General features: G+C 37.7%; 2 protein-coding genes across 3 annotated transcripts; both read left to right on the top strand.

Annotated features, from left to right (window-relative positions):
• Nucleotides 1-500: 500 nt before the first annotated feature.
• On the top strand, nt 501-1055 carry LOC121052291 (pentatricopeptide repeat-containing protein At2g20710, mitochondrial-like). Its single transcript, XM_040517004.1, has 2 exons — nt 501-564; nt 730-1055. The coding sequence occupies exons 1-2, from the start codon at nt 501-503 to the stop codon at nt 1053-1055; spliced, it is 390 nt and encodes a 129-aa protein (XP_040372938.1).
• Nucleotides 1056-10374: 9319 nt separating this feature from the next.
• Nucleotides 10375-12847, top strand: LOC112191515 (EEF1A lysine methyltransferase 1). Of its 2 annotated transcripts, none has more exons than XM_024330867.2 (5): nt 10375-10792; nt 10860-11018; nt 11354-11435; nt 11632-11805; nt 12372-12847. In XM_024330867.2, exons 1-4 carry the CDS (start codon nt 10484-10486, stop codon nt 11775-11777), a joined length of 696 nt encoding a protein of 231 aa, XP_024186635.1. In that variant the 5' UTR covers nt 10375-10483; the 3' UTR covers nt 11778-11805; nt 12372-12847. The 2 variants fall into 2 exon arrangements, with proteins under 2 accessions (XP_024186635.1, XP_024186634.1); XM_024330866.2 differs by having other exon boundaries at nt 10376-10792; nt 12405-12847.
• Nucleotides 12848-16059: the final 3212 nt, after the last annotated feature.

Raw genomic sequence — 16059 nt, 5'->3', positions numbered from 1 at the left:
ATGTTCCAATTATGTTTATTCGACCCAAAAGTTGTGGTTGCACAGTTGTGTGCAGTCCCGCTTTAAGCTTGCATATCCTTAGAATGCCGATTTCGGATGACCTGCTTTTGGAGTGTTGATTTATATGATTCTGTGTTCGTCCGATCTCTTTCTTTGTTTGTACATTTGAATGAGAACCTCTCATATCTGCTGCAAAGGAGATAATGTGTGCTGCACATTGATTTGTGATAGTAATTACAAGGAATTTCTAATCTGGAGCTCTTTAAACTGAATGAAATCTTCAAAAGTGAAGCATTACTTTTGACAACAAATATTGGTCAAGAAAAGTTAATGTTGGATTAGAAGTGCTGCGGCAAGCAAACAAACCTGCAGCATGGCGCGGGCTATAGCGCTAGTGTTTATATGAAAGCTGGAAATGAGGACAAGGCTTTGGCAATGCTAAAGAAGTCTGAGGGGCTGATACCAAGTTCCGAAAGACAGAGGGAAGCATACAAGCACTTATGCCGCAATGTGCAGCACTAGGGAAGAAAGATAATGTTATGAGACTCTGGAAACTTTACAAAGGTCAGATGAAAGTATACAATAAGGGTTATAGAATCATGATAACCTCACTATTGAAGATTGGCGATAGTGAGAGTGCTGAGAAGATCTTTGAAGAGTGGGAATCTCAGCAGTCAGTTTATGATGTTCATATCCCAAATCACTTGATTGCTGCTTATTCCTGAAAAGGTCTTCTTGACAAGGCCGAAGCTATTATTGAAAGGGTTATACTGAAGGGTGCGAAACCTGATGCAAAGTCATGGTATTCTTTGGCAAAAGTGCATCCTGATCATGATCAAACTGAGAAGGCAATTGAGTTGACGAGAAAAGCATTTTTGGCTGTGCAGCCTGGTTGGAAGACCAACACGGATGTTTGGGCTGCCTGTCTCAACTACTTGATAAAGAAACCTGATCCAGAGGGTGCCAAGGAATATATAAAGCTCCTCACCGATGAGAATGTTATCACCGTGATTACACAAGAGAGACTGTTGAATAAGATGAATAAGACAGATTAGACGGATTTGAACTCTGTAACAGCAGGTGAAATGGAATGGGATGGTCCAAATGGAGATGAAGAAGCAATTGAAGTTTCAGAAGTGGAGAGGAGTAGTAGCTGCTAGCATCCAATAGTGAAAATCTTATCAGCTACATGTTCTAATAACTCGTGAAATTTAGGTAGCAAATGCAAGTAAAGTGGAGATACTTGCATAAATGGTACTGAGGATTAAGCAGAGATGAAAATAATGAATATTTTCTGGGGAAGAAATGTGTTTTGTTTCTTTATGTCCAACAATGGAGTGTACTCACTGTACTGGAACATTGAGGATTGAATCGATTTTCTGTTAATATAAACAGGTAACAATTGATGCCAAATAACCTTAGCGAAGTTTAAGCCATTGTATTGAATTATGCCCACTTTTTTTTTGTATTGAATTATGCCCACTTGAGTTGCTTAGTTGTTCTACTGTCAGCAATGGAGTGTGTATATACAATTATTTGTTTGTACTTATACATACAGAGGCTTTTGAAGTCAGAAGAAGAGTAGCTAGGATGGATATGAAAGGCCACGAAATCCTGATGGTAGTCCTTTTCAACCCATTGCTCTATACATACCAAAGTTTTCATGTGAGATGTTCTATGTGGTAGAAAAGCTTGCATTGCAATTTGTAATTTCTTCTTCTGTCCAATTTGTCAATAGATTGGAAGTATCGAACACTAGTAAAGATAAATGAGTAGATTGATTGCATCCAAACACGAGTATTGTTTTTTTTAGGTTACATGGGGGCATTAAGCCCAGAAAAAGAGGAAAAGAAACTACTACAACTCAGCCGAAGCTGTTACAACCATCCTAGGCCTCACTAGGCCATCAATATCATCCATCAAAACTTGATTCACAAAGGGAGGGTTTGTGTCCAATCTGCAAAATCCTAATTTGTTGTCCAAGCTATGCTTCGCTAAGATGTCTGCCACCATATTTATTTCTCTATGAATATGCTTGATGGAGCAGGACTCAAAGTGATTCATCAATGAACTGCAGTTCAAAATCAGAGTCCCTAGAGGGTGTAAATCAATATCCTTACTCTGAATAAGATTTATGAGAATAGCAGAATCAGATTGCACATCTAGATGCTTAATCTGCATATCAACCGCAATTTGAAGGCCAGTGCCAGTCACAAGGCCCCAAGCTTCAGCTTGCAAGACTTCACCATAACCAATATGCTGCATAAAACCCTTGCACCAAAGAGTTGAAATGGTCGAGGAGTTGAAAAGTGAATGGTTCTTTCAAGGTAATCAAATTTGTTGTTTCCATATATTTTCTCCTTGTTTAGAACTTTAGATGCCACTTTCTCTATGTGACATAGAAACTTTGACGCTTTAACGAAGCATGTTTAACTTTGGCTTATCAATTTAATTATAGTCAGGATTTGCATACATAATTCTGGGTTGTGTTTTCATTCGGCAATGTAGTGGGCAATAACTTGAGTATTGTTTAATTATGCATTTTATGCAACCTGTTCAAGTATCTATTATCTAACAATTGCTCTTTCAAAGTTTCTTATTAGTTGTAATTGCTTACAGAACCCAGTTTGCAATTTCAATGGCTGTGGACAATCACTGCGTAGAATAGCATTATGTGGTAAGTCATTGTCATTATAGCTTCTTAATTTAAAATCATTGTTCCTCATTTAATTTCTCTTTACCCAGTTAACAAATTGTACTTGTTTGTACAGAGTGTTCAAGAATTAGCATGTTATCAACCACTGTGCTTAGTTTCATGTCGACAATCAAAAGAAAGCCCAAAATCATTGTTAGTGGGTTAATTCTAGCAAATATCATTAATATAGAAGGAATAAACCTTGTTGGCCGAGATATGAAGTGCACTTGTAATTTTAGGAATGTCACTTTGTATTTTGGTTACTTTTGAGATTATTAATGAAAATGATGTATTTTTTATGTGAAGACATTTTATTGTATATCCAAGGTGCTGTGACAATGTATTATTTAATGCAACAAATATAGAATAGTAGCACCATAGAAATGCTATTGAATGATGAATAATAGCGTTTTTTTATATATCTTGTAGTATATCTACTAATAGCATTTAGCAAATGCTATGGAATGTTCAACATAGCGTTTATAAAGTGTTATCCAAAGCCTATACAATAGCGCTTCCAAAACGCTATGGATGTCAAACTTTCCATAGCATTTGCAGAAATGCTATGATAGACCCTTGATCTATTATAGCTCCGGCAGACATAGTGTTTACTAAAACGTTATGGTACCCTACGATAGCGTTTTTTTAGCGCTATGAATGAAAAATTTTGGTGTAGTGAAATTTTTGGCCTGGAAGTGATACCAATTCTGGTCTGGACATTGCCTATTTATAGGGGAGCATTGGTTGACTTTTGTCGATCATACCCTTCCTCATTTGGACGGATGGGATTGCATCATAATTCTTTTAATTTCTCAATTGAAACGTCTCCTTTATGGCCTTAATTCCTCTCATAATGGGGTCATTTAATTTCCGAACTGAAACGTCTTTCTCCTTTATTCCCCTTCTGAAAACGTCTTTATCCTTTATTTCCCTTTTTCATTGCTTGGTCAAACGTTTTAAATGCTTTATTTTCTAATTCTGTCATTGCTGTTTCCAAGAGTTCCACCAGGCAAGGTTTCTTACAAGGAGGAGAATATCAGAATTTTTTAGAGAAAATAAGTGGAATTAAAATGTAAAGACTGCAAAAAGGTCGACGGTGAGGAATCCTGATCCAGCTAGGAATCTTCATGAATTTTGCGTTTTCCACCTATTTCACGCCAAACACTCAACAAGACTCTCAAAATGACTTAATGACTCAAAACACGAAAGTAAGAGAGAAACAAGTCTAAATTGGGGCACATACTCAATAATATCATCGCACTTTGTGCTCCTATCACTGTCTTGCAACTCAGATGGGGAAATTTTCCCAACACCTCGGACTCTATCTGCCAACTGACCCTCTTGTGATCACCTTCAACCCATAGGACTTTAACCTTGGGGATCATTCGACTCCTTAAACTACCTTCCGCCTTCTCCAATATCTGAACAGGAACAGCCAAGTGCTGTTTCTTACCTTTTTTACTCAGGACTAGCTGAATCAAGGATGCCAAGACTTCAGACATTGGTGGTTGAGATTCCTTCACTGGCTGCCGATAGCCGCGATTTCCATTTATATATATTTCACAAAAAACACTTTCTTTCTTTTTTTATCAGGTGATCATCAAGATCTCTACCACAAAAAAAAAACACTTAATCACTCATCACGAGTGAATTGTTCTTCATATTAACGACGATTTCTCTTCATTATCAACAGAGATCAAGAAATGTCAAAGCTGTATCTGTGCGTGTACTTCATAGCACGGCCCCAACACTTAATGGAATAAAGAAGCGGGGGTTCCATTGGGGATGCCCGCAATTTCTGTGAATAAAATTTTAGGGCATTGCTTACATATGGAGTACAAGTTAAGGCCCCCGACAATGCCACTGATAGCCGCGATTTCCATTTAAATATATCTCTTTGTTCTCAACGAAATGAAATTGTTACCGAGGCCTTTTGTGTTAAAATCCAACACTTAATGGATGGTTTTCTCAAACCCTAGAGCTTCCATTCGTGGTAAATTGGACCTGGTTTTCTCAAACCCTAGAGCTCCCTTCATCGTTTGATTTTAGATACTACATCATCTTCAAATCTCCGTCACCTAAAGCTTTCGTTCACTGTTTCTCTGACTATTTCTCTTCATTCTCAACAGAGGTCAAGAAATGTCGAAGCTATATATGTGCGTGTACTTCATAGCAATTTTCATCGCGGCTGTTCTGGTGGCATCATCGGGGACTGTAACTTTTACTCTTAAAAATAAAAAATAAAACTATAAATCCCTCTTTGTATTGAAGACATATATATCCTAAGAATCTTAGAATACAATAAAAAAAAAATAAAAAATAAACCAAAGGCAGAAAGACTACTCGTGGTTTAAGAAAGAAAGAAAAAAAATCAATGTTCTCCTCTCCACAACGTACCCATCACTTCACTTCCCTCTGTTTGAGCCATACGAGATGAAATTTTCATATTCACGGTGAGATTAATATGAAGTAGTTCAGTCATGTTCACCTACTCAATTCGTCTTTCCGTTTTTTTAACATTTAGAGAAAATTTATTTAAGAATAAAAGTTATGCCAACCCCCACCCCCACCCCCCCCCCCCCCCCCCCCCCCCCCCCGCCCCGCGTTGTAATGTTTATTTTTTTGAAAGGGGTTTGGGACTCAGCCCCACGCCCGTTCTCATTTATTATAATATTATTTGGATCATCCACACAAATGTAAAATTATTAATGATCGACAATCATCCACGCAAATGTATTACGTTTATAAAATGGTATTACGTTTATAAAATGTTAACACTATGCAAAGTTATTAATTAATAATGTTTTGTTTGATAGGCAACAACTAAAGTTTCTCAAGTATATAAAATCTCCAATATTCAAGTATTTCGGGTTTTTTATTCTTTCTTTTCTCAAGTAAATAAATTTTAAGCTTTCTATTCCACACATCCGTTAGAACTATAGTATTGGGGTGTTTCTGTTTGAGCCGTACAAGATGAAATTTTCATATTCACCACCAGATTAATATGAAGTAGTTCAGTCATGTTCACCTACTCAATTCCTCTTTCCGTTTTTTTAACATTTAGTGAAAATTTATTTAAGAATAAAACAAGAGATACAAAGAGGGATTTATAGTTTTTTTTTTTTGGAAACGGAAACGGGAAGAGGAATTGGCTGCATTTTTGGCAAGGGAAAAGAAAGAGGCCACCGAGAGTATGGTGCATTTTTTTTCCACTTATACAAGGAAAGGAACTTGCTGATGGGAGTTTCTTGCGTAGTTTGTTCTTTTATGCAGCAAGGGCAGGACTATGAAGGCCGATCGAACCAGGAGGGAAGCCAGTAGCCAACCAATAAAGGAATCTATGATGGTTCTTTTCTATTGAACCAGAGTAACGATGGCAAAACCAAGTGACTACATATGCGACCAACTTTTAAATATAAGTTATTTCATGTATGGAATTGTGTGGTGGTGGAGGATGAAAAAAGCCAGAGACTTGGTGCCGTACTTGTACGCACATGCCGCTTCTCCAGGTTTGTTAGAAGTCCTTGATCATTGCTCCACCATCTTGTTTGAGACAGCGACGTCCATCTTTCGTTTCTCGGCTGCTCCCAGGGAGCTCTGGCTTCACCAACCCAATATTAGCGGACCTGATATGATGACTCAATGTGGGATGAGATCGGAAAGGTTCAACTCGAATCTAAGGAGACTGCACCTATGGATTCAAGGGAATCCTTCACTTTGAAACCTTCGCTAAGCTATGCGGCTTCTGTACTCAGCTTGATCAGTTGATTCTCTACGGCTATGATGGAGGACTTCGTGCTGGGAGAAGATGACTACACCATTACAGATGGTAAGCTTGGCCCTAATATTCGTTTTTCGCAGCGAGTAGAAGATAAACTTGATTTAGATTGGAATTGTGCTATGATTGTAAAGTTGATGGGTAGACCTAATACTGAGAATGCATATGACTTCATGAAGAGGGCTCTAACTAGAAAATGGACTATGAAGGGACCGTGGCAACTAATTGATCTACCGAATTCTTTTTTCGTTGTGAAATTTCAATTGGTTGAAGATATGACCTATGCTCTTTGCAATGGTCCCTGGATCACTGCTAGATGCAGATAAGATTACTCATATGGATGTCTGGGTGCCAATTAATGGGTTACCTGTGAAGTGTTTTAAGCAATTCACCATGGAAAGGATTGGGAGCATGATAGGCAAGGTAGTTAAGGTTGCTCAACACACTTTAGCTCAAGCCAGGGGTAAATTTTGCAGGGTTTATGTTGAAATCAATCTAGCTGAGCCTTTGAAACCTTTTGTTGAAGTGGATTCCAGACCTTTCAATGTTGTTTATGAAGGTATCTCAACCATCTGTTTCAATTGTGGAGTTAATGGTCATGTTAAAGAGCATTGTCCTTATGTGGGAGAGCTAGCAAATGTTGAGGAAGGTTCGGAAGCAGTGACCAATAAGGGAAGCAGTCCCCTTTGTGGTGATAATTTTGTAACGAAGACCGACAGTAGTATACCGATTCCTGAGAACATTACACAGGCTAGTCCTCATATTGTTCCATCCACTACAAACTGCGCAGTCAAGAGTAACATGGGACCATGGATGATCATGAACTATCGGAAGAAAAAGATGATGAGTAATGCTCAAAGTGAAGATGTTAAGGAGAAGAACTTATCTGGGTCCAAATTTGCTCCTTTGCAGGCAGAGAATGGTATTGAGGGAGAAAAATTGGAATGTAATGCTCACGATATTGCTCCCAAAACCCACACTGATAAGCTTAGTGCTTCTGAACCGAAAATTGTGAAGATATGGAAGCAGGTGCAAGAGAAAACTAAGAAATCCTTACCTAAGGAGAGTAAAGTGAAGGAAAACTGGAGAAGGCTGTTGTTAAAAACCCAGAGCATTCTGATGCAATGCCTAATCCTATGAGAGGGAGAACTCCTTTACAAGAGATTTCCAATGCCAAGCCTGCTCCTAGTAAAACTAGACTTGCTTCAAAAACTAGAAGTGCAATTGGAAAGGGTACAAAGGATAATTTTCCCAGTAGTTCCAAGAGTTTAGCCTGTTCATTCGTCATGCAGGCTTCTGCTACTGACGATGCTTTGCAGTCCAATCTATCCTCACATAAGGGAAAGGATATGATTGTTTCCTGAATCTTAGGGTTATGCCCTACCCTTTCCACACTCTAAATGGATAATCTGTTATTTTGGAATGCTAGAGGTGCTGGGGGCGATGACTTTCGTTCTGCTATTTCAGATTTGGTCGAAATGAATAATGTCGATTTTCTTATTATATGTGAGCCAAGAGTTCATTTTATAAAAGCTAAGAAGCACCTTCTTGAATTGGGTTTCAATGTATTTGAGATTAAGGAGGCTAATGGTTTTTCTGGTGGGATTTGGATGGTCTCGAGAAACTCCAATTTCAAAGTTGAGGTTCTTGATTCTAACTCACAATCCATAACTGTTAAAATTTCTTGGTGTGGGTTGAGGAGTTGGATGTTAACTGGAATTTATGCTAGTCCCTGTATTACTACGAGACAAGGTCTATGGCATTATTTAGCTCATATTCATACTGCATATCAGTTCCCTTGGGTTGTAGTTGGCGATTGCAATGAACTTTTATCCTTCTCTGAGAAAAATGGTGGGTCTTATATTGGAAAGTTTGGAGGCATGAAGACTTGGGTTCAGTATGATGGTATGATTGATTTAGGATACCTTGGGGCAGATTATACTTGGTCAGGTGGCACAGTTAAAGAGAGATTGGATAGGGGCTTTTGTAATAGTGATTGGAGATTATTATTCCCTGAAGCCAAACTGCAACATCTTGCTAAAATGAAGTCTGACCATTGCCCATTACTCTTGAGGCTTCAAAATCAGTTTAGAAGTTGTAGAGCTGATCCTCCCTTTCGATTTTATGCTATGTGGATGCAACGCAGTCATTATAGTGAGTTTATTGCTAATACTTGGAATGAGACTACAGGTGAGTTCATAAGTAAAATTAAACATTTAGCAATGAATTTGGGAAAGTGGAACAGAGAAGTGTTTGGCAATATTTTCCATCAGAAAAAAAAATTGTTGGCTAGAATTTGTGGTAGTCAGAAGCAAAGATGTACTAATGATAATCTCTTCTTGATTGACCTGGAGAAAAAACTTATTCTGGAATATGAAGATATCAGAGATCGTGACGCTCTTTTATGGTGACAAAAATCTAGAGAGAAGTGGGTGCAAGGTGGGGATAGGAATACAAAATTTTTCCACATTACCACAACTGTTAGAAGATATGGCTTATATGATCAGAATGGTTCCTGGTGTGAAGATCATGCTGCAATGAAATTGATTGCACAAAATTTCTTTCAGAAGCTCTTCACTTACGAGGAGGGTCCTGATCTTAGATTTCATATTCCTAATTTGTTTCCTGGCATCTCTTCTACTCTCTTGCTTGATCTGGGAAGACCTATTACACCTACTGAGATTAAAAATGCTTTATTTGCCATTGGTAGTCTCAAGGCCCCTGTTTTTGATGGATTCCCTTCCCTATTTTACCAGAAGCATTGGCATTTGTGTGGCGAGGAGATTATTCAACTTATTTCAAGAGCTTTTGTTGAGGGACATGTACCTCAAGGACTCGATCATACTTTAATCACTTTGGTACCCAAAATTCAGGGTCCGAAATACGTGCACCTCTTTAGACCTATCAGCCTCTGCAGCAGAATTTATAAAATCATCACAAAAATTATTGTCTCTAGAATTTGACCTTTTTTACGACAATGGATTAGTCCTTGTCAAGTTAGTTTTGTGCCTGGCAGGCATGTCTCGGCAAACACTAGTATTGTTGGTTTGGCATCTTTAATATCTATATAAGAAGCCTAGTTTACTTGTCTGGTAGATAAAAACAATTTACCACCACTCCATGAACTGGTTGTTTGAATTGCTTGCTGTGCTTTGGTTAAATAAATTTACCACCACCTCCACAACAATGGTGTCAGGTCATGACGCTAGCTCGTGACTTTGTTATGGCCATCGCCAAGGCTTGATAACCGTTTCCAGAGTTTAATTTCTTAATTTGATAAATCAATAATAAACAAATTAGATGAAAAATGAGTGAGAGATTTTTACCGACGAAAATGTCGTCCATACTTCATATACACTTATTTCATAATCTTATTAAAATTAATCATTTCGTTCGCAAACAATTATGAGCATGGACTTATTTTAGATTAGAGTATAACACTACGTATTTTCAAAGTCCGTGCTGAGGACTTCTATAAAACTTTGGAAGAATATGTAACAAAAAGCATCACTATACTAAATAGTGGTACCTCAAAAGGTGAGTGTGGTTGAGGAAGGTGGGTGGTGCTGGAGATAGGTGGTGCATGTGAAGATAAGAAAAATGTGGAGACAAAAATAGAAAAAGAAAAGAAAAAACGAGGAAAATTGGAAGTTTAAATATGGGTTGGTTCAGTTAATATGAGCGTGCTTGTGATTGAGCTCAATTTAAGTTCAATCTCCGCTGTTAACAGTTCTGTATTGGATCATGCAATTTGTAAATGGATCTCTTGCGGAAAATCATACCTGAGAGATATAGGGACAGGTACGTATTACACATCAGTCATTCAGAATCAAAGTTATAGATGTGCCCTGGCGTAAAGGTGTAGGATAACCTTCTTGTTCAAAACTTAACTGTTTTGGGGTTTTATCTAGGTACAAACTAAATTTAGAGGCCGTTCCCTTAAACCCTTTTCCCAAACAGACCCACACTTCTTCACTACTAGACACTTTGGTCTACATCGCCACCAACAAATGGAACAAGACCTCCTCCCCAATTCAATCTCCGGCCACCAAAACGACGATGATGACGCACCGACTTTAAGCCTTCAAGCCTTAGAAGCTCTCAAGGAGTTCCTCACCGAGCAAAGCCAGTCCTCAAACGACACCGCCGCCGAAGCAGACTCGGCGCCGGCTTTGATCTCGGAGGACTGGCGGATGAGCCAGTTCTGGTACGACCACCACACGGCCCAAACCCTAGCCGAAGAGGTCCTCACTCTCTGCAAATCGGACTCCACTCGAGTCGCCTGCGTCGCTTGTCCCTCGCTCTACGCCTATCTCAAGGTCATTCAATCTCACTCTTTTAGGTTTCTGCTGTTCAATTTTGGCTGATTTCTGTTCGAATTTTCAGAGTATTGATTCTCATGTGTCTGTACAACTGCTGGAGTATGATAGAAGGTTTGAGCAATACGGGAGTGATTTCACGTTTTATGATTACAACCAACCAGAAGACTTGCCTTTGGAGCTAAAGCATGGCTTTGATGTTGTAGTTGCTGATCCTCCTTATCTGGTGAGCTACATTATGCGCATTCGTCCTTATTGGCTTTCATTTAGTAATTTCAGCTTGCTAAGGACATCTCAACCTTATCATTCTGCGAATCGGCTATGTTCGTCTTTATCTTGATGTTTGAAATTGAAGGCTGCATAAATTTTGGATTTTGGTTTCCTGCATTTGCAAATGGAATATGGTAGAAATTAGTTTTATTTGTATTTGTTTGCGGTAGCTTCAGCGTCGGTTTCATGTTTTGGGTAATTAGGTTTTTGTATTTGCCCGTGAGGTTATGTTTTATGCTTTTTCTGTGGAGTGTGGACAAGTTGCTTATGTAGTGTAATTGATGTTTACAGAGTCAAGAGTGCTTGGAGAAAGTCGCTAAAACTGTTTCGTTTCTTGCACGATCAGAAAAACCTTACTTGCTCCTCCTCACAGGTAGACATTGCCCATTTTACTTCCCAGAATGTGTAAGATTGGCAGTTCCTACAATGTAACTACTACTTGTTTTAAAATGCATTGGTGCCAATGAGTTTATTGTGATAAATATAGGAAGTAGAAGTGACCAAATGTTGTTTCTAGGACATTTCAGGTTTTACTGTATCTATCTAAATAGTTATATGATGACGTGCAGGAGAGGTGCAGAAAGAGAGAGCAGCTGAGCTCATGGGATTGCTTCCATGTGGTTTTAGGCCTCGGCACTCCAGCAAACTAGGAAATGAGTTTCGGCTGTTCACAAGTTATGATCCTGGGACTAGATTAGGAGGGTGGGACAATTAGGAACTCTGTTCTCATGTGCCTGACACTGGTAAGTGAGATTCATTGGGGACACTTCTCTCGTGTGCGCTAAAATATGTGATGGAACCCTTAAATGTTCTGTATCATGTCACTATCTATACATGTAGTCTTTGCATACTGTATGCTATCTTACCTGTGTACACATTAGCACAGGTTATGGAGACAGTGAATAGACAAACTTCATTAGGACCAAATATTTAGCTGCAAAGTGCTGGTGTTTGTTTTTTTCTTTCGGCTTTTGCAAACTTCTGATAGCATTGGTGAAAAATACTAAATCTGAGCTATTATCAGTGGCATACTGACATAGTAGTGAAGGGGATATTGACCCGATTGCTCCTTTCTGTCTCTTAACCATTCATGATGAATGGACATCCTATTATTGAATATTGAAATAGATTAACAATCAATGTTGTAGTAGTCTATTAAATGACACTTTTTTTTGGTGTATATTGGTTGTTAGATGTTCCAGTAATGACATCTTACTTAAATAACTTTAGATGAAGCCATGAAGTCACAAGTTTTAGATTTGGTGTTATATTATTTAAGCCTCATTGAGTTAAATTCCTGGCTCTGCAGTTGGCTGTTGATGGGTGAACTTTTTGTCTGCAGATTCAACAGCTACGCAATTGAAATTTATTGCCTGCCAAGTGTATCGTGGGTGCTAGGAAGATTTTGTATTGTGTGGTGAAAGCAGGGCAGTATGTATCATTCTTCTGGTCTGCGTTATTATTCCTCGTAGTACTTCCATTTCTTCAATGCCCCAACCTGACTTTTTGAAGCCAAAGTTTAATGTGCCATGTTGACTTGCATCATGCAAAGTTTCAGAGTATAGAGTTGCGCTCTTGTTATTCCCCACTCCTCCTCCGCCTCCTCCTCCTTGTGGCTGCTTCTCTGTTTGTATTATTTATAACCAAAAAAAAAAAAAAAAAACTGAGAAGCGGGTATATGTAACTCAGAAGAAACAATTGCTATTGGTCATGTTGAGTTTTTCTTGATGTCGTGTAACTCGATTTTTTTCTTTTCAATGGCATTTACAGCTTGAATTCTACCAATTTGGTCTTTATGTTTAGAGATACTGTTATTCGCCTCATTTATTATCTTTCTTTTTCTTTCTTGGTTGAAAAACTTCTATTGTTTTTCTTTTTTGGTTGAGGAGCTTCTTCTATTTGAGCATATCTCGATATATGGACGAGCATTCACTTACTCAGCGACGATTACCTCATTTGTACGTTTATAAGTCCAATGTATTAATCATGTTTTTTTTTTTTTTCAAGGACAGAAATGAATACAAGAAACTTAAAAAAAAAAAAAACTCTACTAACTTCATTTCCCAACTGATCCAAATAGAACTTTGGGGGCACAACAAGGGGTAAATAGAAAAAACATATAGAATTATTTTGAGATCTATGAGCCAGTGCAGCTAGATAATCTGCCAAGAAATTTGCCTCTCGATAAATATGTCGAAACACAATGAAATTAAACTAATGAGCCAAATGCCTTACATCCTGCATGAGAATCTGAATTATCCATGGAACCTCACATCTTCCTTGAATACAGTCAATTAGCAACTTAGAATTACCTTCAACCACAACATTAGCATAATGATGAAGTAATGCAGTATGTAAACCATCCCTTAGAGATGGGTGGGTGAGCAAAAGCACATGCTCAGTGAGTAGATTATGTAATATACCAGTAAAGTCATGTCATTTTACACACTGAAAGTATTAGATCGTATACACATCAATGCACATCAATTCATCACATCGCATCATCCCTTCTTATTGATTATCCTTCAATTTAGTGTATCTCACGGGAACCCTAATGGCCTTCTCTAGCCCAATACCACCGTGTGACACATCTGTATCTCAGCATAATCAATCAAGAAGATCTCATGTTCCATGACTAGTCAAACAATGAATCCAGCACATAGTATGTATAAACCCTGCATATTTTTCATATAGACATACTTCACTTGAAAATAGAGAGACATTTTGTAAATAGCTAAAATCATGTTTTTCCACCATTTTTGTAGCAAATAAGAATATTTGAAACATATTACACAACTCACTCACCTCAGCAATACGAATCGCCTCCTAAAACAATGATCGTAAATCGAGCCTCCTAAAACGAGTCATCTAGTAATAACAATTGGATCTAACTCAAACCTCCATTAATAGAAAGAGGGAATGAAGACGAATCTGTAGCCTTTCACGGATCTTGAATCAGAGTTATGGATAAAAAAATTATGATTCGTCGAAGTTTTAGAAAGAGAAAACTAGAGAGAGAAAAATTGAGGGGAGAGAGAGATCAGAAAGAGAAAATCTCTCGGAGAAAATCGGAGCAAATGAAAGAAGAAGCAGTTGGTCCCTCTATTTATATGGGAAGATGACCAATAAGAATTAATCATGTGTCAACACCTAAGCCATCCACCATCATTTGTCAAGCACATAAAAACCTTATGCCACCACTTGACAAATGGCAAATGACTAACCACTTTGATGATATTATCATCATCAGAGAGATTCTTAGGTATGGCAACCGTACCATGTGGCGGTAGAGCTGCTCAATCAAGACCTTGTAGGGGAGTGTTTTGGGTATATTGCTTTATTAAAATACGGCTAATTTCGGGGTATACTAAATTCTTGGGCTAAATACAAATTACTACTTTGTGATTTAGGTCCAAAATCAATTTAGTCCTTGAACTTCTAATTTCATCAAAAACACCCCTGCGCTTTCAATTTTGATCTAATAGGTCTAATTTGTTAGTTTTCCAATAATTGAGTTATTTAACTTGTTAATGTGGCTCATATATGGCCTATGTTTTATGATGTGGTGTCGAGGTGGTCTGCATAGTCAATTTAGGAGTGAGTTCTACTATTAAAAATAAATAGTTTTTCAACAAATAATCCAACTATAACTTGAACCCATAACAGGATATTAACGAATTGGACCTATTAGATCAAAATTGAAAGTGCAGGGGTGTTTTTGATGAAATTAGAAGTCCAGGGACTGAATTGATTTTGGACCTAAACCACAGGGTATTTACTAGTATTTAGCCCTAAATTCTTTCTTAATTTTGATTAGGCTGCCCTACCGCCATGTGGTAGAACGATCCCTACCTAAGAATTTATCTTATCATATTGTCAACACGCGCGCATGTCATCTATTACCCAATAACCAATCAGAAATCACCACGTTAGCAAACTATTTTCCTTCAATTAAAATTCAAAAATTCCTTAAGAATATCTCAAGAACTCGAAAAATTCACCGAAAAATGCTGCAAAGTTGTGGCGACCTCTACTTTCTATTTGCAACCTCAAAAATAAAATTTGACCAACTTTAAAATTCGGGATCTCACATCTTCGCCCCTAACTAGGTGCACAATAGCCTCCTCCGCCGCCATCACAATTCAAATTCGATCGATTTCCCTACTAGAGAGAAACCCTAGCATAGAGAAAAAGTCGACAGTACATTTACTCTTACATTGATGACACCTAATTTGTGAATATCTAGCTATACTCCTCTTAAAAAGTAAGAGATTAGTGTCATTAAGAATATTGTATTCAACCTTTCACTTCATCACAAGTAACACACTTTCCTATCTTCGGAAAGATTTATATTGTGTGTTCAACATTTTGAATCTCACTCAACTAGTTTGCCTATTGAACCTAGACCATGAGATCTCCAATCACCTAGGTTGGGTTTCTGGCAAGTTCAATTCATTGAATTGGCTTTAGACCCATTCCCCTCGATGGCTCGATGCATATATTACTTGCTCTCTAGGTAACCCTTTGTAAGAGGATCTACAATATTCTCTTTTGATTTAATGTAGTCAATGAAAATTGACGTTTAATATTAGTACAGTTCGTTCATATGAAAAAGGCAATATTTTTCCATATCTTTGTCATCAATATAGATGTTTTATTCGTTTAATTCGTAGTCCGCGTACTACTCGCGCATAAATCTAAGTACGCAATATCCACTATTTTCATTTGAACAGAATAAGATGCATTGCAAAACAAAAAACACGAGAAATTTCAATATATAAGGGAAACAAAACAAACAAGCAAAATAAGTTGCACTTACATTAGAAAACTAATCAAGCAATAATAAATTAAACAGGTATGGAACTTGAGATATGGTTAGAGTCAAGGGACATTATATATTGTTTGAGAGCCTGCACTAATAAAGCTAACAAGAATCAATCACTTCTAGCAAAAATATAAATTTTAATTAATTATATGCTTTCGTTTAGGTTCTTTTT

Source organism: Rosa chinensis, chromosome 3 (genome assembly GCF_002994745.2).
Source record: "Rosa chinensis cultivar Old Blush chromosome 3, RchiOBHm-V2, whole genome shotgun sequence".
NCBI lineage: Eukaryota > Viridiplantae > Streptophyta > Magnoliopsida > Rosales > Rosaceae > Rosa > Rosa chinensis.
This window is presented reverse-complemented; position numbering and strand designations above follow the sequence as displayed.